This window comes from Chinchilla lanigera, unplaced genomic scaffold, assembly GCF_000276665.1.
Source record: "Chinchilla lanigera isolate Chin_1 unplaced genomic scaffold, ChiLan1.0 scaffold00081, whole genome shotgun sequence".
Lineage (NCBI taxonomy): Eukaryota > Metazoa > Chordata > Mammalia > Rodentia > Chinchillidae > Chinchilla > Chinchilla lanigera.
In genome coordinates this window covers 9,538,521-9,557,829 of record NW_004955482.1, presented here as the reverse complement: position 1 = coordinate 9,557,829, position 19,309 = coordinate 9,538,521, and the positions used below count along the sequence as shown (strand labels likewise).

Genomic DNA, 19,309 nt, shown 5'->3' with positions numbered 1-19,309 from the left:
CGGGATTATGGAAAGGGCACAGCGGGCAGGTGGGAGCCACAGTCCCCCAGGTCCTTTAATATGCAGCTGTCGACGGGCCAAGTCCAGAGCACTGCCGCGCATCCAGAGGCGGGGCTGCACCCACAGTGCCAATTCCTGCCTGGCTGCTCGGTCCACCCTGCCCGCTCCACTTCTGGACTGGAGAAGTGGCCAGAGAGGCCACAGAAACGCTGTGCATCCCAGAGGCTGCTGTCCCGGAACAGAGTGGGCTCAAAGGCAGGCGGCTTCCGGAAGGAAAAGAAGGCAAGGCTGGCAGAAGGGCCACGTCAAAGGGCCCCGGTCCCAGGAGCTGCGTGTGGGGCTGCCTCCTGAGGACCCCCGAGTCCCTGCTTGCTGGGGACCTGACCCGGTGGCCCAGCTCCTCAGGATGAAGAGCAAAGGGACTGCTCGCCACCCTGCCTGGCCACTGCTGGGCGTGAAGACTGGAGGATGGTCTGTCCCCACAACCCCATGGAGGTCCCCAGGTCATGCTTGCTAAGCTCTGTCCAGGTCTTCCACCTGGGAAGCTGCAGGTCCTGGTGCCAATGGCACCACCTGCCCTGGCCTCTACAGCCCACAGAACCCTGGACCTGCATCTCTAGGAGGAACACGGGCTCCCAAGCCTCCAAGGAAACCCCTGGCACTCACAGGACCTTGACCCTGGTCCAGCCCCATCCCCCAGGCCAGGCCCCCTCTAACTACAGCTGTGAAAGACCTCGGCGGCCACCCTACAACCTTGGGCTTTGCCAGCATCCTCGCCTGAGCAGGGTCTTCCAGGCAAGCAGAAAGGCGACGCCCGAAGCCTTCCAGAAGGGCCCAGCTCGAGGTGAAGGGACGACCTCACAGCGGGGCAGTCGAGGTGCCGGCCCTGCACGGCCTCCTCCGGCAGTGCGACAGCCGACCCTCGCCTCTGCATGTCCACCTTGCTGGCAGGCGGCCGCTGGAGGCCAGGAGGCTGGAGGGACGAGCCCAGCTGCAGCCGTGCGGGTGGAGGGAGCAGCAGTCTCCCCGGCTCCCGCATCAGCTGAGCAACTCCATGAGCAAGCAGGCTTCGGAAGGGCCGGCGGAGGCTGACCGGGAACAAATGCTCCTGGCAAGCAGTAAGCAGGCATTCTGCACACCCGGGGACAGGGCCCGCGGGAACAGTGTGTTCAGCACTTGCAGTGCCCCGGGCAGAGCGCGAGCTCATGAAAGCAGGCCGAGAGGGCAGGCGCGCGTTCCGGGCCCACAGACCATGGCTGCGAAGGAACGCCCCTCCCAGGATGCTGGAACGGCCAGGGAGGTGAACGGGAAGGTGTCAGAGGTCGGGGCAGGGCCGGGAAGAAACTGCTGAGCTGCCGGCATCTGCACACCAACCACCACCACCTCAACTCCCACTCAGGGGCTGCGAGACGCCTGCATGGAGGACACAGACAGCCCACGATGACCTGTTTGCACAGATGGCCACGCCGCCGCCGTGCTGAGGTAACAGCCCAGACGTTCCCCGCAAACAGCTGGCTGCTTCGTACGCAGCCTCTGAAACGACCCTGCAGGGAATCCGAGGGCTTCCGTTCGCTGGAGCACAGCATGCAGCGGCATCCTGGTGCTGCCGGATAAATAGAAACAGTTTCCATATGCCGGCCATAAAGCCGCACGCGGGTGCGGGCGCGGGCACGGAGGAGTGGGGAGCAGGGGAGGAGGGGCTGGGAAAGGGCCTGGCCGCCTACCCCAGCCTTGCTTTCGGCCCTGTGCCGAGAGGTCGCTTTATGAAAAGCCACTCGGGGCGGGAGCTCTGATCACAAAGAGCGCAAAGACAGACTTGGCAGAACGCAGCACAGGGGTTCGTGAGCAGCGTGACGCCGAGGCCGACCCCACTCTTCCCCAGCCCGCCTCGGTCCCTCCTCCCTCACGTGTCTGCAGATGCTCACGACCGCACGCATTCCTGCACACACATCAGCACTCGTCCTCTTTAAGACAAACGCAGCCCCAGAACCCCCAGCCACCCTCCCGCGCCCCTCTCCCCCGCCTGCTCACGATCTTGCTCCCCAGAGCCTCAGTTTCTTCGCCTGTCAGCTGGGACTGGAGCCAGCTATGCTCCCGGCATCACAGAAACAAATTCCAATACCCACAAAGCACCGGGAGCCCTCTGGAAACCGGCACCGGGCAGAACGACAATGAGCGGCAGCCCAGCCGTTTGCCAGTTGTCGCTGAGCGCCCCACTCCATGGGAAAAAGCTCGAAGAGGAAAGGAAAATAAACCAGAGCGACGCTGCTAAGTTTTACGGGCCCAGCATCGCCACAGCGCTCCTGTGCCGGCTGGCGCTCCGGGGCTCCAGATGGAAAGCAGGCGTACACTGGCACGCACACTCCTCCCTCCACTCAGGCTTCTCTTTATGGTTGCTGGCAGTGGCGGGGGCAGTGTGGACCCACAGTGTCGATTCCTCCCAGTGAAGCCACTGAACCCCGGCACAGCTGGGCAAACACCTGGACCCCCAGAGAGGCGGGACCAGGCGCTCGTGCTGCCAGAGGCTCAGGACAGGGGGAACTGCGGGTCAAGCACAGTCCTAGAAGGAACTGTGGCTTAGATGTTGCCAGGATTATTCCTGGTGCCACCTCCACCTCCGACTTCAGCCAGCTGATGGGGACTTAAGTAACCATGCACCCAGGGATCCGTCCACGGGACCGGCCCTGGGGCACTTGGCAGGGAGAGGGCCTGATGGCTGAGAGCAGCAACAGAGGAAGTGGGAAGGCAGGAGCCTGAGCCACGACGGGCTCCTGGGTGTTGGGGTGGAGGACGGGCAGGCGGGGGAGGCTGGGCTGGGGCCCACTGAGTCATTCAGGGAGCACAGCCAGCCCCCAAATGGCCACATGAGGACCTCACAAGAGGTCCCACGGCTGCAGCCGCAACCTCGACAATGCGCCTGTACTCTGAACAAATCGTGTTGTAATTCGGGTAGCGGGAGGGAGGGTGAACAAATACACACAGTTTAGTGTGAGGAGACGATTCGTTAGCACCCACTGTACACCCGTCAGCACTGTGCTGGCGTTGGAACCGAAACAGCACCACATGACCTTTGTCCCCACAGAACTCCCTCCAGAGGGGACAGAAGGAAGAGTCCGGTGCCCTGAAGTCACTGCTAGTTACAGCAGCCACAGCTGCACGCAGCCAAGGAGGCGTTCAGAGGCGACTTGGGAGCTCGGGAAGGAGGAGGGACCAGGAGGCGTTCAGAGCTGCTCGGGGAGGTGAGGCGCACATCCCAGACCTGCGAGGGGCCAAGGCCTACAGCAGACAGGAAGAGCAGGGCCTGCTGGGAAAGCTGCAGCGGGCTCCGATCCAGAATCCTCAAGAGCCTCAGAGAGCGCCGAGGCTGACACAGCAGGAAGTGGCGGCGGCACCTGGTGCTCACCTGGCTTCAGAGGGCCTCATATAAAGCACCCCGATGAACTAGTCCCTATTACTGCTCCCCATCTACAGAGGGCAGCAGAGCCCAGAGAGGCTGGGGGACCTGCCCAGGTCACGGAGGAAAAAGCGGCCAGGCCGGGACTGGAGCCCAGCAGCTGAGCGCCCCTCAGTCCTCCACGGCTGCTGCCGCTGACCTGCGGGCCGGGCTGTCACCGCGTGATGGAAGTGGACGCCACATCACGGAGGTGGACTTGGGCCTCGGAGTCCCTGCCCATATGTGCCTCTGGGAAGACACACAGCCAGGGCTCAGCCACTCTCAACCTCACTCCTGTCCGCACAGGCGGAACCACATGTCCTGACGCTCAGGGCAGGTTATGTCCACCACGGGCTACGGTGGTCACCGTCACTGTCTAGCCTTAGTCAGCCCTTCCTGCCCTTGCCATACGGTGTGCCCACAGCCACAGGAAACTCGGAGAGGCAGGACCACACGCCCCCTCAGTCCACCACCGTCAAGGCCTGACTTGGAACCGTGCGGCCCGCTCCCTGCCACAGCGCACAGTCACCCGGCCGCCCTCTGTCACCCTCACTCACTCGCTGAGTGCCTGCCAAGCACCAGCTCGTCCTTCATGAAGCGTGTTCAGCACACGTTAGTAAGGGCCACAGGCACGTGCGTGCACGCACACACGCACGCACAGGAGCCACACAGCACACGAGGCCTACAGGCTCCGCTCCATTTCTCACTGAGGAGTGTGCACCTGTGTGAACATCTGTCGGTCTCCACTCGGAAGCGTTGGAAACGCCAACTGTGAACTGCACAGGGACACAACTGTGCCGCGGAGGAGCCCAGGGCCGAAAGGCACTGCACAGGGTGTGCTGATGTCTACTCAGACGAGAGGTGCTGGCTTGAGCTCACCCTGCCCAACAGCCCCTGGTGTGAGGGGCCGAAGCATCCGCTTTAGGGGATGCCACCACATCACCCCCTGGGGTGCTGCAGGCCGGGCCAGCTTCTGTGAGCACGGGCCGCTCCAGCATCGGGTTCTGTGGCTGCTGCAGGCAACTCTGTCCACAGGAGCAGCAAAAAGGGACAGGTGCGCTGGGCGTGGTGGCGCACGCCTGTAATCCCAGCACTCAGGAGGCTGAGGCAGGAGGATTGTTGCAAGTTCAAAACCAGCCTGGGCTACAAAGTGAGCTCAAGGCCAGCCTGAACTGCACAGTGAGACCCTGTCTCAAAAAGACAACAAAAGGGGTGGGGCGGGTGGTCCCTAGGCACGGAACGTGACAGCTGGGCGGAGGCCAGTATCCCACAGAGGGCATCACGGCCTGGGGACCTTACTTCTCCTAAAGCCAACCCCTTGTGGTTAGGCACTGGGCTGAGGACGCCTCCCCTCTTTCCTCGATTTCCCTTTCTGTCCAGTGGGGAAGGCAGCCTGAAAACGGCATTGTAAGGAAATCTACAGTACAAGAAGGCATCCTCAAGATGGGGCAGGAGATGGAGCCGCTCAAGTTAACCCTCCCCGCAACGTAACAGTGACAATAGTCAAGGAAATCACCGCTGTCCCGACTCCCACAGCGGTGGCCTTAAGAAGGTGTCCCATTGTCCTTAAGAGGAGGTCGGAGAATTTCATAAAAACAAGAAGAGGGTCAAGCCCTAAATGACAGTCCTTTGGCTTTTACTCAGGGGCTCAGAAGAGGGCAGAGTTGCTACTTTGGTGATAATAAAACTGTGACCTTTTTTATTATTATTTATCATTTCCATTTATTGAGTCAGTGCTATGATACATAAAATTTCTCACTTAATCTTTATGTCAACCTTCTCCGTGGATATCCCAATCCCATTTTACAGATGAAGAAACTAAGGCTCAGGAAGAAGTGCGCTTAGCATCTCATCTAATGCTGCTCAGCCACCAAAACATCCCAGGCAACTGAAGAAATGTGACAGTGTCCCAACTGAAGAAATGTCACCACACCCCAACATGCACACGTTCTGGCAGCGTAAGAGTTCTCCCAGGCCAACCCCATCTCCAGAGTTCTGAAGCCTCCACCCTCTGGGACAGCTTCTCGTCTCCAAGAGGAAGCAGCAGAAATAACTCATGGTCACACGGAGTGGGCCAGTGGCCTGGGGGCCAAGCGGACTCTGTCCGCGGCGGTCTGAGCCCTGGTGAGGGGCCAGGCCGCCTCCAGGGGCGCGGACTGCAAACGACTGTGGCTGCAAACACCGAGGTGGGCCAGCCCAGTGTGAACAGCCGAGCCCGCGAGAAGAGGGGACCCCCGAGAGTCACAGACAGAGGACATCACGCCTGTCAACAGCCACCCACAAGTGCAAGCCAACACATCCGGCAGCGTGGCGCCGCTCCAAGCCATTAGCCCGGTCACTCTGGCTGCGCTGATTTTCAGGAAGAGCTAAAAGAGTTAGAAAATACAAAATAAAATGAAATAGCCATCTCCCCCAAAAGAGAGAGAAGACAGAGATGGGCAGTCCAGCAGTGGCGTGGGAGGCTTGGATGGGAGGGGGAGGTGGCCCCGAGTGCCCCCAGGGCACTGTAAACCCTGGCGGCAGAGAGGCCCGCCTGCGGCCCTGTCCCGCCTGGGCTATTTCTGAGCCGGTCACGTGGGAATGAGTCTCCCCACCCCCCAGATGGCTCCGGGTAGGCGAAGCTGTGATACACAGTCACCTGGGACCCTCCCAGATATGTCACTTCATGTCTATTAGGTGTCCAACATATGTGCACGAAAGACACGCCTTTGAAGGCTTGCGCTGTCAGAAAGAGGCAGAGCTGTGTAACACACCAGCACAAAAGCCACCACCGCTTACCCCGGGATGACCTTCCTGTCCCCGCCCCACCCAGCCATGTCCAGAGGGCAGCACAGGGACAAGGACAGAAATCCCCGAAGCGGTACAGCCCTGATCGAAGGGAACAGGATTCACCAGAGCCAACCTGACACCGGCGGAACGAAGGGTATGATTTATGCTCTGCATGGGTTCTTCCCCTACTCAGCCCCACAGCCCGCAGTTGAAATGATGCCGTTCAGCGAAACTCCACTTTCTCACAACCTTTGGGAACCCATCACGCCACAGGGCAAAGCCCGACACAGTACATCAAGTACATCACAGGCAGCAGCCGGGCAGAGCAGGGGCCAAAAGCCGGGCAGGCTGTGAGACACAGCCGCGGCGCTAGCTGACGGGGAGGGCGCGGAAGGCGCGGAGGGAGAGGGCGCAGGCAGGCAGCTGCAGGCACCACAGCAGGAGAACAGAGGAGCCAGAGACAGCAGGCTGGGAAGTTCGCTAGTAAAAGTGGCTACAGAGGAAACAAATGAGATGATGCGTTTATTAAACAAATGAGATCATATGAATGTGTTTTGAGACTCTAGATTACTAGTTCTGATTTCTGGTATAAACCAAGGAGTGGAGGTCAGCCAGGCAGGATGGTGACTGAGGCAGAATTCCTCACAGCCTAGCCAGGAGGAGGGTCTGGACGCAGCTGGGCAGAGAGGGGCTCAGAGTACTGACTCCATTCAAAATCTTGGCCAAGTGAACTAGGACACTGTGGTGCACACCTACAATCCCAGCCCTCTGGGAGGCTGAGGCAGGAGGATCCTAAGTTTGAGCCCAGCATGGACAACTCAGCATCCTAGCATGATCCTATCTTCAAATAAAAGAAAAATTAAAAGGGATATAGCTCAGTGCAAAGGTCCTGGGTTCAATCCCCAGCACTGAAAAGAAAAAAAAAAACTTGGCTAAGTGAGGTGGTCTAAGTTCACTGACTTTAGTGAAACTTCCAGAGCTGGGGTGGAGCCCTGCTCCCTTGGGACGCGACCCGAGGGAGGCGGTAGTGGGGCTCCAACAGGAGCAGGTCAGGCACCGTGGACACCTCCCACCTGGCCGGCCCGTGCTGGGCCTGACGTGTGCTAACTGCATACATCCTGTCTGCCTGGGCAGAGTCCTCCCCTCAACACCTCAACCTGCTCATCTGCAGAGAGGCAGCGGCTGGGCTGCCCCCGCTGCAGCTGTCCTCGGGCCCTGGGGAAGGCACCGCCATTCGTGATGGTGTAAAGGACAATCGGCTTCAAGGCTCCTGGATTCCCACAGTCACTCCCAGTATCTGCTGCGCTCCCTGTGCACCCCAGGCTCACAGGCCAGGTTCCCCAAGCACGACTGCCTCCTCCATAGAGAAATGAAAACAAATTCCTAACTCGTGCCTTAAAAAGTTAAAAATAAAACGAGCCTGCTGCTGCAGCAACAGTATGCACCCTGCTTGCTTCTGCAGCTTGAGTAGGCCGGGAGAGACAGCAGAATACTTTTTGGTCTGTAACCCGAATACCCAGGCCACACTCCAAGACGCGGATTTCCCCAGCGCAGGAGGGTAGCTGGGAGGACGGGGTCACCGGGCAGGGGACAGATAAGACGTCAGGGCTGCGGGAAGAGGCGGCAGAGCTCAGTAGCCTGGCTGAGCAGGGACACAACTTCAGGATCAGCCCAACACCAGGATGGAGTGTTCCTGTAGAGTCATCACCCTGGAACAAGGCAGGAACTCACCTGCCGGAAGCAGAGAGCCGGCATGTGCGTGTGTGCACGCATGCACACGTGTGAACCCAGGGCCTCCCACATGCTAGACAAGTGTTCCCACCAATAAGCTGCAAACCCCAGCCCTTTTTTTTCTATTTTTACTTTTGAGACAGGGTCTCACTAAGTTGCCCAAGCTGTCCTGAAACTTGAGATCCTCTTGCCTCAGCCTCCTAAGTACATGTGCTACCAAAGCTAGCACTTCCGCCTCCTAAGTAGCTGGAATTACAGGATATATCATCATGCCTAATTGCAATGTTTTCTTTAATTAGCAGTCTGGCCTCAGATTTGGAGGTGCCTTTTGATCCCAAGGGCTCAGCATGGTGAGATTAGGAAGGGCAAAGTGGGGGAAGTGGGGTGAGGCCAGACCGGAGCCAAACATCCTCATTCCATCCGCTCTGCTCTGCTTTCAGAACTGCTTCCTTCCTGCCCTGCCAGGACGCCTCTAAGTGGCACATGCCCTCCTTGCCCCAGGCCAGGGCAGCCCGAGAAAGTCCCACCCAGCTCAGCAGCAGACCAATGAGCAAGGCCAGGCCACACCCATGCTGGGAAGCTCTGAAAAGGGACAAGGCGCCAGGTCCAGAGAGCAAAGCCTGACACCGGCTCCTGCCCTGCAGCACAGCTGGGAGCTTCCCCTCCACCCACTGCCCTTCTCCATAGCAAACAGCTCTGTGCGGGGCTGACCCAGCCACCTGCCCTGTCTTCGGCCACCTCCCTGCCTGGCCGGGCAGACACCCTGTCCCCACAGCTTCCATTCCAAAGCCCAGTGCCAGCTGGTGTCCTGTGGCAAAGCACTCAGAGGCAAAGAGGAGGCTGCCGCCACTTCTGATCACTACGGTTCTGTTTAATTTGAAGCGGTTCCTTCTGAGCAGAAGACGAAGGTTGAATCCGAACCTTCTGAATCTCAGGTCATTAAGCACAACCTACTGACTGGGCTTTATTCAGCTGGCCATGCCGAAGACCTGGGAATCAGCTGCCAGTATTGAAAATCAGAAGGCTCTTCAATAGAAGTGTAGGTCTGACTGCTTTTGAGAAACTGGACAAGGTGGTATCGGCCAGGAGTCCCGTGACAGCGGCTGGCCGGAGCTCAGTGGCAGCCGCCCCTGCCAAGAGCACGCAGCGTGGCCCAAGTCTTGGGACTTACACCATGAGGTCACTGCCTCCGAACCTGCGCCTCCTGAGTGGCTTGGGAGAAAAAGGACTGACTTTCACAAGTAGGTCAGGACCCCCCAAAAAGCAAACAAGGCAATGGGGGCCCCTGGTACTGAGGCACACAGCCTCACTGGGGACCTCCCGCAAATCCCGATGTGGGGTCCCCTGCCACTAGGAACCAACAACCGCAAGGGGTGGCGCTCAGGCCCACTGACCTTCCAAGCCAGCCCAAGGCTGCTCCTGGCTCGGCTGCCTCTGTCCTCCGCTGACCAGTCCCCAATCTTGGCTCCTGCCAGGCCCCATGTCGAGCCCCAACTTTCCTGTTCCAAGTGCTGAGATGGAAACGCTCGCCTGCTGCCTGACCCGGGGAGGACAAGCACCGGAAGGAACTGCGGTCGGTGGGTGGGGAAATCGAGGCTTTCTCTGTGGTCTGCTTTCACTTGTCCTAGCTTCCCTGCTGTGATCCCAGTGCCAGCAGCTCTGCTGTTTTCACAGCACAGAATGGAGGTCAAAGTCTGGGACCCCAGTTTGGAATAACATCAGGTAAGGAGAAAAGTTAAATAGTAAAAAGGTACAAGGCTGGGGCTGCAGGTAGTGGTAGACACACCTGCCTAGCACACACAAGGCCCTGGCTAGGGGGGCACAAGTGACACAGACGGCATCAGTAGGCACTGTGCACACTGCCTGGCACCCAGCAGATGCCCGACGGTGCAGGTCCCTGTGACCATGGGGTGCCTTCTTACCCAACTGGCCTAAGCAGGGAGAGGAGGGCTCCATTCCGGATTTGCTCAGCCAAGCGATCAGGCGCAACTCTGAGCATAAAGCTGGGACTGGGCCATCTGGGGACGCCTGTCCCTCCAGGGCTGGTCCCTGCTGCTTGCTCTGAGGAGCGCGGCTTCCTCCCTAGGACACTATGCTGCAATCTGAGGCACCCCAGGGAGGACACTGCAACCAGAAGCCACCAGAGGCTCTCTGGGAGCCAGCCAAGCCCGCCCGTGTCTCCACCCCCACCGCCAACCTGAAGGCTGGGAAACTGACAGTTCTGGCTCGTGAAGCTAGTTCAGAGCCCATGTGAGCTCAGCCCTCCCCTGGGCTCTGGGGGAGGCAGGGCAGCAGGCGCCAGCTTCCCCCAGCTGCCACCATCGCCACCGAGACGTGGCAGCCTTCTGCATGCAGGGGGAGAGATGGCATTTCGTGGCAGGGGGTCCCAGGCAACAGACAGGGTCCCCCCGTGAAGACATGGAGGGCGGAGAAAACAAGAGGCTTCATGACTCTGTTACGAGGCTCCAACCCAGCGTGCTGGGTGCTTGCTTATTTTAATTGGGGCCACCAGCAGCCTGGTAACACCCGGCATTCTGCCCCGTGAAGCCCTAAAACAGCCAGGGGAGAGACTCCAGTGGAGCCCAACGCCCAGGCTCCGTGGGAGGCTGTGGAAATCTAATTGTGCCTGGCCTCCAGCTGCCAGGCCGCCCTGGCTTCCCTGCAGGTCGGCCGCCACCCGCTGGGCCAGGAGGGAGGCAGAAGGGATTCACCTCTTGCCCGAGTTCAGGATCCAACTCATGGTGGACACTGCAAAGATGCAGCCCAGTCTCTGGCCGGGACAAGGACGTCTGTGACTAGCCAAGTGCAGACCATAGGATCACACCTGACCCCCGCTGACTTACAGGTGTGATCCTGATCCTATTCTAAGGACGAGGGCTGAGGCTTGGACAGCCCAGCCCTGCACTTGACTGGGACGGCAGCCTGGGGTTTGTCTGCAGAGCCCACTCGCCCCAACACACCACCGCCCGGGGGGCCACAAGTGACTGAAGCCAAGCAAGTCCCAAGGGCAGCCTTCACTCTGACAATATGCTGGGGACTCCTGGTCAGGAAAGAGCCCTGGGGCCAGAGTTCTTCGATGGTGTGTCCCCTTGGGCTGACCACCCTGTGCTAACGGCCCTGCCAGTCCCAGCCAGCTCAGGTGCCCACGTGGGGGGAGCCTGGTGCCAACTGCTCTGCCCACGTAAAGGCTCTGGCAAGGGGGCCCAGAAATCAGATGCAGGCCTGCTCAGGACAGCAACCTTCCCTCCATGCTGCTCAGCGTCCTGGTGACACCCCAGCATCCAGGTGCAGGAGGGCAGGAGCTCTGCTCTGTCACGTTAGGCCTTACCCTTTCATGGCACACCACCCAGAAGCCACAGACAACCAGCAGCAAAGCAGCCACGAGATGTGGTGCCTCGCCCCAACCTCAGCCACCACCCTTGTCCCCAGTGCTTTGATCATCAGAAAGGCTGCCAGGTGGGTTGAGGTGACCAGAAGGTGAAATCTGGGCATGGCCAGAACTGGAAAGTCTTCTGCACCACCCACAGCAGTCACATCTGCTCTCAGCACTTCCTGATCTGCGCCAGGGATGTGGCATCTCGGAGCCAGCTGGTGAATACCAGCTTCCGAGGCTACTCCTCACTCAGGCTTTAAACACCTCTGCACCCAACTGTCCCCCTCCACGCGCTGCCTGTGAGTCAGCGTCAGCGTCGCAGCAGCCACTGTCACAGCTCTGGGTGCTCCCGTCTCGGAGGAGACCCACACTGCTCCATAGAGAAAAGCCGAAGCTTCCGGGATCCTACCAGGACAGGGTCCTGGCAGGGGGTTTACGGTAACAGGCGGCACAGCCAACTCCAGGGGACAATGTGATTATATCTGGAGTTCGGGCCTTTTCAATTAAGGTCAAATGTGGTCACATGGACGTGCCCTAGTCCAACGGGACTGGAGTCCTCACAGCAAGAGAAGAGACCCACAGACCGAGTGAGGACACAGCAAGGTGGCGGTCTGCGGGCCCAGCGGAGAGGCTTCAGAAGACAGCAGTTCTGCGACACCTTGCCCTGGGATTCCCAGCCTCCACAGCTGGGAGGGAGCACCTCTACTGTGGAAGCCACCTGGCCCGGGGCATTTTGTCATCGCTGCCATGACAAGCAGTTCACAGTAAAGGTTCTGGGTGGCTCTTGTCCTTGGCACGGCCAACTCTGCCGACCGCCTCTGTCCGTTCTGCCAACCCCTCAAGGGTTTACTTGTGGGGGGCAGACTCCAGAGTGAGCTTCCCTGGAACAAATGAGATTCAAACCGTTGGTTTTGGAGAAGAGGCAGGAGAGGGTGCTGCCCATCTCAGGCAAGGACCATGCCAGGCGATCCCCGGGGCTGCAAGCCCCAGGGACCCAACTCAGCTACTGAAACCAGACTGGAGCTATACAGGCAGCCCGCGGGCACTGAGCTAAGAGACACAAAGCTCAACAGAACCCAGGGTCGAGGAACTATAATCCCCATGGGAAGGCTGGGGATTTAGCTCAGCGGCACAGCGCCTGCCTGGCAAGTGCAAGGTCGTGAGTTCGATTCCCGGTACCGGAAAAAAACAAACAAACAACAAAAAACAAACAAAAACAAACAAATAAACAAACAAAATCCCCATGGGCAGCAACTGGCACCCTGGAAGCCAGAGAGGGAGGGAGCAGAGCACAAGAGGGAGGGAGCGCTTTGCAGCAGCCTTCCCAAGACAGAACTGGAATTCATGAGCAGAGAGGGGGCTGGGAAAGACATTCCAGACGCTCCAGCGCTCCTGCGCTCCTGAGAGGCGCAGGGCATCTGGAATGCATGGAGGCTCCCTGCCCTCTAAGCCATACGATACGGACACCGTGGGCCCAGGCAGGAAGCAGGACCGGCTGGGTAAGGCGCCAGCACACACAACAGCATCCAGGTGAAAGGGCCTGGGAAAATGACCAGGCTGCACTTGTGTCAGAGTGAATGCTCAGGCAGCAGGGACAGGGTAGGCCAGTGACAAAACCCAAGCATGAACTAAGCCTGCAGGAGGCCTAGCTGAGCGGACGCCTCTGAAACCTCTCCTTCCCGGAAAGAGGCCCTGCCCCTCACCCCAGCCAGGCTCCCCAGCTTCACCCACACGTTCCTAGAAGTTTTAACAAATGATCTTTGAGAATGCAAGAAACAAACTGGGCATGGTGGTGCATACCTGTGATCCCAGCAGTTTAGAGGCTGAGGCAGGAGGAACACAAATTCAAGCCCAGCCTGGTCTCCACAGCAAGACCTTGCCTCAAAAAACAAATAAACAAAACAGAGTACGTGCAAGAGAGGAATCTGAGGCACTAACGTACCGCAAGGCAAACACAATGTCCCTGGTGCTTAGGGACATATTTTTTTGGTCTTAAGAAATGAACTAAAATAGGCCACTGACTTCAACTCTGGCAAGATAAGAAGACCCTTGCTGGGGGCTGACCCAACGTGAGCTTTATTGTCTCCCTGGCCTATTCTACTCAGCAAGCCCCACCACTAGTTCAAAGCCTGATCTGGACAGAGACCAGCATCGCTGCCCCCTCTTTCATCCCACAGGGGAGCCGGACACCCCACCACTGGGTCGATGCTTCCCGGGGATTTAAAAACAGCAGGCTCGCAGGACACGCAGGTTGTCACTTATAATCCTGAGCTTGGCTATCAGGAGGCCGCTCCTACCACCCACAGGTCCCCTGTGCATTTCACATGAGGCCTCCCTCACCAGTGGTGGCCTGTGAAGCTACAATGGTGTCACACTGACTTGTGTCCCCTGGGAGGACCGACCAGAGAGGCTTCAATGCCAGTGAGCTGTGTGACCCCCGACAGGCCACCTGATCTCCTGAGCCCGCCAGGCTGTCGCTCCCTCCGTGAATACAGATGGGAGCCGTAATTTTATCTTGAGAGTGCAGGAGGAGATGAAAGATAAATGCTAAGGGCCTGTCGTGCATGGCAGGCCCTGGGATGGACCCAAGACTGCAAACATTAAAAAAAATTAAAATTAACAAATGCTAAGCTAAGGACTCATACTTACATTTATTTTGAACTTGTGAGGAGAAAAGGAGGAGGAAGAAAAAGGGCAGGGAGGAGGAACAGAAGAAAGAGGAAGGAGAAGGAGAGGAAGAGGAACTCTGGAATTATTCCTGAGTTCTAATCTTCATTTATCTGCATACTGGCTGGGTGGCCTTGGGAAAGTTACTTAACCTCTCTGACCTACCGTTTCCTCCTCTGTAAAACAGGGGTACTACTGCCTACCTAACAAAGGGATCCTATAAGGGAAACAGCTAAGAGCTGGAAACCAGATCCACTGTTTTTTTGGGCCTGAGTTGTACTTGGGGAAAATCTGGTTTATGGTCGTTTCTATTTGTGTGTTTTTTGTTTTTATGTTTTTTGGTTTTCTGTTTTTTGTTTTTTGGGTTTTTTTGTGATGTTGGGGTTGAAGCCAGGGCCTTTGTTCTGAGCTATATCCCTAGCCCTTTTTGACTTTCTTTATTTTGAGACAGGGTCTCACTAAATTGCTAAGTTGCCTATGATGGGTTCAAATTTTGATCCTCCTGCCTCAGCCTCCCAGAGCGGTTGGGATCACAGGTACTTTACCCAGTGTGGTTTATGTTCTCATCTCTGTATCACCCAGCTCTGCCGCCCCAGAGCAGGCAAAGCCACTATGGCAAAGAGGGGCCTGTGTGCAAGCGCAAGGTCCTGAGTTCGATTCCCGGTACCGGAAAACAAAACAAAACAAAACAGAAAAACCAGGGGCCTGTGCACACCTCACCCCAGGGACACTGCTCCTCTCATCCGAGGCCGCTCAGCTCCCACCACCAGCTGTGTGCTCTCTGGACAAAGGAGATGGGACAGCCAAGCTCCTGTGTCACTGGTCCCAAGCGGCTCCCCTTCACCCCCTCCACACAGGGCGATGGTCTCTGTTCACCAAGGCAGCTGAGGACCCCCTAAGAGGTGAGTTATTTTAAGCTTTTCCTGAGCCCCATGGCCCAGGCAAACAAATGGCTTCGGGATGAAGCCCAGGAAGGTTCTTAAGGCCTCACATTCTGCCAGCAACACACTTAACCCGTAAAAAATGTACCGCTCACCGCCTCTCCTGGGTTCGCTTTGTGCTAGGCTTTGGTTCAGAGAAAGACAAAGCAAAACCCCAAAGCCTCTGATCAATGGATCCCAACCACTGCTCACCCCTCCACCCCGCCCTGGCGCTGGGTTGGGAAGGAGCAGAGAGAAGCAAGAGCGCCGCTTTCCTGCCAGCCTCCTTCAGAGTGGCACAGACGGAGGCTGCTGCTGAAATCGCTGCTTTTTATAACCAGGAATGGGGCAGGGAAGCCAGCCAAGGAGCAGGTTGGCCCAAGGTCCCCGCCAAGCAGCCACAGAAAAGGCAAGGTCGGTCAGGCACAAGGGAGGCGAGGGCCAGAGGGGAGCAAGGCCTCGGACACCTCACAAAGCTGGGTGTAGCATCGGCAGCCCCCAGCCTCCAGGAGTAGTTCCTGTGTCACTACCTGAGGGCTCAAACATGGGGCCAGGTGACAGGGGACCGAACACCCCTCCTCCCGCTGTCTGCTGCCAGGGCCCCTGCCAGCCCCCACTTACTTTTGCTCAGCAGCTCCTCCTGGCCCAGGCTGTTGGAAGGAGCCGCTGGGGCACTGCCACCCTCGTCCACGGTCAGGATGAGGGGCACGTCGTCGTCCAAATTCACGGCCATGCTCCCCTCTCCTGCGCTCCTCAGGATGTGATGTCCAGGGCTGTGAACAGTCTCTGGTTTGAGCTCCTTGTCAAAGCCGCTGGCCCCACGGTGCTTCTCAGAAATTCCTCCATTAGAGGCATCTTCTAGGGTTTGGAGCATAAAAAAGACAATTATTAAAGGATAACCACTGCTGACGAATATATTCTGGGATTAGGCAGTGGTGATGGCTATCCAGTCCTGCAAACGTCCTGAAAACCACGAAGTTACAGACACTTTTTTTTGTCCTTTTGAGACAGGATCTCTCTATGCACTTCAGGCTGGCCTTTAATTCATTATGTAGCCCAGGCTGGCCTCAAACTTCCAGCAATCCTCCTGCCTCAGCCTCCCGAATGCTGGTATTACAGGCTTGCACTACCATGCCCAGCTCACATATACTCTTTTAAATGGTGAATCTTCTGGTATGTAAGTAAGATCTCTCTTAAAAAGAATGATAACAAGCTGGGCGTGGATGCACATCTGTCACTGAAGTACTCTGGGAGGCTGAGGCAGGAGGATGGCAACTGCATGCCCAGCTTGGGCACCTTAAGTGTCTTACAGAGGACCCTGTCTCAAAATAAACAATAAAAAAGTGCTGGGGATGTAGCTCAGAGCAAAGGCTTTGGGTTCAATTGCCACTGCTTTTCAGTCTCTTGGCTACGATCAAGTGTCTGGGTTCAACCCTCCGTACCACAAAGTTTAAAAAAAAATGTGCTAGTAGTGTAATAGTGTCAAAATGTTAGCACAACTATAAGAACAAATACTGAAAAGTTAAGGGCAACTGTGTCTGGTACATGAGATTAGAGCTAATATGTTCCATCTCCACCCTTCGTTTATACTTATCTGTTAGCTCTGCAAGGATATTAAAGAAAAAATATGACAGTCCAAGTGATAGTAGGTAATACCCAATGCCTACTTGCTATTTCTCAGGGACTCTACTAGTATTGATCGGTTTTTTCCTACTTGAAGTTTATAAGTTCATTAAAATCTCATAATAGTCCTGTGGGATAGGTGGGATCATCATCCTCATTACAGAGGGAAAAGCTAGGCACAGAGAGGTTGAGTAATTTGCCAAAGAACCCACAGCTAGAAAGCCAAGTTCTGAACCTCACGATCTTGCATCAGGCCTGTGTTCCTGTTCGTCACAGCTCCCCTAAGTCCCCAATATCTTCCTTTAAGCAGTACCCATCTTCAATGACCACTAAAAAGTTAGTGCCCCGTATCATCCATGCTTCCCCACATTTAAAAATAACAACAGGGCCAGGGATTATAGCGCAGTGGCGCAAGCACCTGCCTGGCAAGTGTGAGGTTGTGAGTTCGATTCCCAGTACCAAAACAAAACAAAACAAATAAATAAAAACAACAACAAGGGGCTGGGGATTTAGCTCAGCGGCAAAAGCGCCTGCCTGGCAAGCGCAAGATCGTGAGTTCAGTTCCCGGTACCGGAGAAAAAAAACAAACAAAAAAAAAACAACAACAACAAAACGCTTTCACTTAAACTTTACTAAGTAACTGCTGAGGACCACAAATGAACTCTCAAGACACCTGCATGTGGCCGGTAAACCACAGATATTCTTTGCAGGAACTGTTCTAGCTTTAGGTGCTTGAGGAGGAAAGGAGACAAAAATATATCTATTTTAAAATGATGCCCGAGTGTTCATCTGTAACTCCAATTTTAAAACACTCGGAACCAGCCTGTTAGAGCTTCTATTTATATATTCCCGCTTCCACGGAGGAGGACCAAAGAAACCAGGACACTCAGCAGACCACCCGCAGACCTCTGAACTTGAAAACAGCAGCAGGCTCCTTCCTTGAGCTTTGATCTCTGTGCTCTACCAACTTTGTCTCCAAAATGACCCAAAGATTAGCAACATGGCAATTTACTTCTTTTCCAGATCATCCAGTAACTCGGGCACATCTCTGCTCACCAGTGGGGAATGGTACATATTTTTTAAAATAAGGCAGCAGAAACTAATGCTGCTAAGCCCAAAGCAATCTGCCCACTGAACTTCCTGTGAGACGTTTTTAAAGTTTCCTCCAGATCTGAGGATTTCTTTTGCTTTTCAACCGGGTGTGGTGTGTGCAGAAGAGCCAGTTCCAGATGAGATGCTCCACACAGCTGTCCTGGTATTTTTGGGCTTTGTTTTTCAGCTTAACCTTTTTTATCTTTTCTGTGCTGGGGATGGAACCCAAGGCTTCAAACACCATTAAACACGGGGGCTAGCTGCCTGGCCCAGGGCTTAACTTTTTACCATGGGCATTTACAAACACACAATTAGAGAGGATATCTAAGCGAACTGGTATCCACCACTCAGCTTTGACACTGATCTCCCTCATATTTATTTTGAAGGCTGGGGACTTTACCAACCCCTTCAGCTCGTAAGAGGCTTGTAGATTTTGTTATTAGTAGGAGAATAGCTGGAGGTCTTCCGGAAGACGGCTTACTTGTAGGAAGTGTCTGAACTCAGTGGCTCTCCGTGTGGGTGATTCTGCCCCCAAAGGACCTTACTGTCAGGAGATATTTTGGTCGTCACAGATCGAGGGTGACTGCTAGTGAGCAGAGACCGGGAAAAGCACCCTACAATACACAGGTGAGACCCAAGCACCCACCACAAGTGACGTGGCTCGAAAAGCCAACAGTACTGCTGTTGACGAATCCTATCTTAGTTACAATCTCCACCTTCCCGAGGAGGAAACTGAGGTTTACAGCGGTTAAACTGCCCCTTATAAGTAAACAGCAAGGAGGTGCTACAGAGCCCAGGCTTCAACCCAGGCAGGCGGAATTCACGGACCCTCCCTGGTCGACCATTACCCTGTACCTCCTCCCTGAACCAGTTCTCCAATCTCAATCCAAATCCATCATTTTACAGAAAGCAAAATGTGGCCCAGAGAGGGGAAGGGACTTGCCCAAGGTCGCACAGTGCAGGCTCAGAGCTCGAACTCTGGGACTCGTGAGGGCTCGCCCTGTGCGCCTCTGCGGGCTGACGTCTTATCTCCCTCTGGAGGCCCCGGAAGGTCACCCCGGGAGAAAGGTCCCGGGGAACAGAGCACCGGCTGCCACCTCGCCGCCCGCTGGGACAGCCTGACCCGGCCAGAGTCTCCTGCAGGGTCAGCTGAGGACACTGACGAGGGGACAGGGCAAGAGCGGGAGGCTGAGGCAGGAGTGCCACCCCCGCTGCACGCGCTGCGCGTCCTCCGCGGGGCCCCACGTGGGGGTCGCCCAAGAAGCCAGGGGCGGGAAAAGCCGTGCACACCCCCGGCGCGTTCTGGAGGGAGAAAAGGGGAGCAGGGACTTTCTCGATAGCCCTATGGGTCCACCCGGCCCGCCTCCCACACCCGGGCGCCCAGCCGCAGCCTCTCTCCGCGCGCTCTAACCCCTGACCCCTGCCCTCTCCCTCGGACCAAGCCCTCGCACCCTTCGGATTCTTACACGCGCCGCCCCCGGAACCCGGACAGCGCACAGGGGTCCGCACACCAAGCACAGCCCGCTGGCGCCGCTGCCAAAGCCCCGAGCCCGGAGCTGTTGCAGCCACTACAGTCGCCGACACTTCAGTCGCTGCCACCACGGCAGCTGCGCCAGCTCTCGCTTCCACCGCCTCCCGTCCCCTCCACCCTGCCGGCCCCGCCCCACTTCCTCTCCGCCGCGGTCCATTGGACGACTGGGC

The 19,309-nt window shown here is 56.8% G+C and overlaps 1 protein-coding gene across 5 annotated transcripts in view; it reads right to left on the bottom strand.

Moving 5' to 3' along the window:
• Positions 1-19,258, bottom strand: part of Tpcn1 (two pore segment channel 1) — a 56,168-nt gene extending 36,910 nt beyond the window's left edge. The window contains exons 1-2 of one of the 5 annotated variants that reach the window (XM_005403218.2): positions 19,060-19,258; positions 15,515-15,751 (exon numbers count right to left, since the gene is read on the bottom strand). In XM_005403218.2, the coding sequence (XP_005403275.1) occupies positions 15,515-15,626 (112 nt within the window). In that variant the 5' untranslated portion in view covers positions 15,627-15,751; positions 19,060-19,258. Of the gene's footprint in view, positions 1-9,327; positions 9,560-15,514; positions 15,752-19,059 lie in introns of those variants that run through there. The other 4 variants (XM_005403220.2, XM_005403219.2, XM_005403217.2 and 1 more) reach the window with 4 other exon arrangements.
• Between the last annotated feature and the right edge of the window lie 51 nt (positions 19,259-19,309).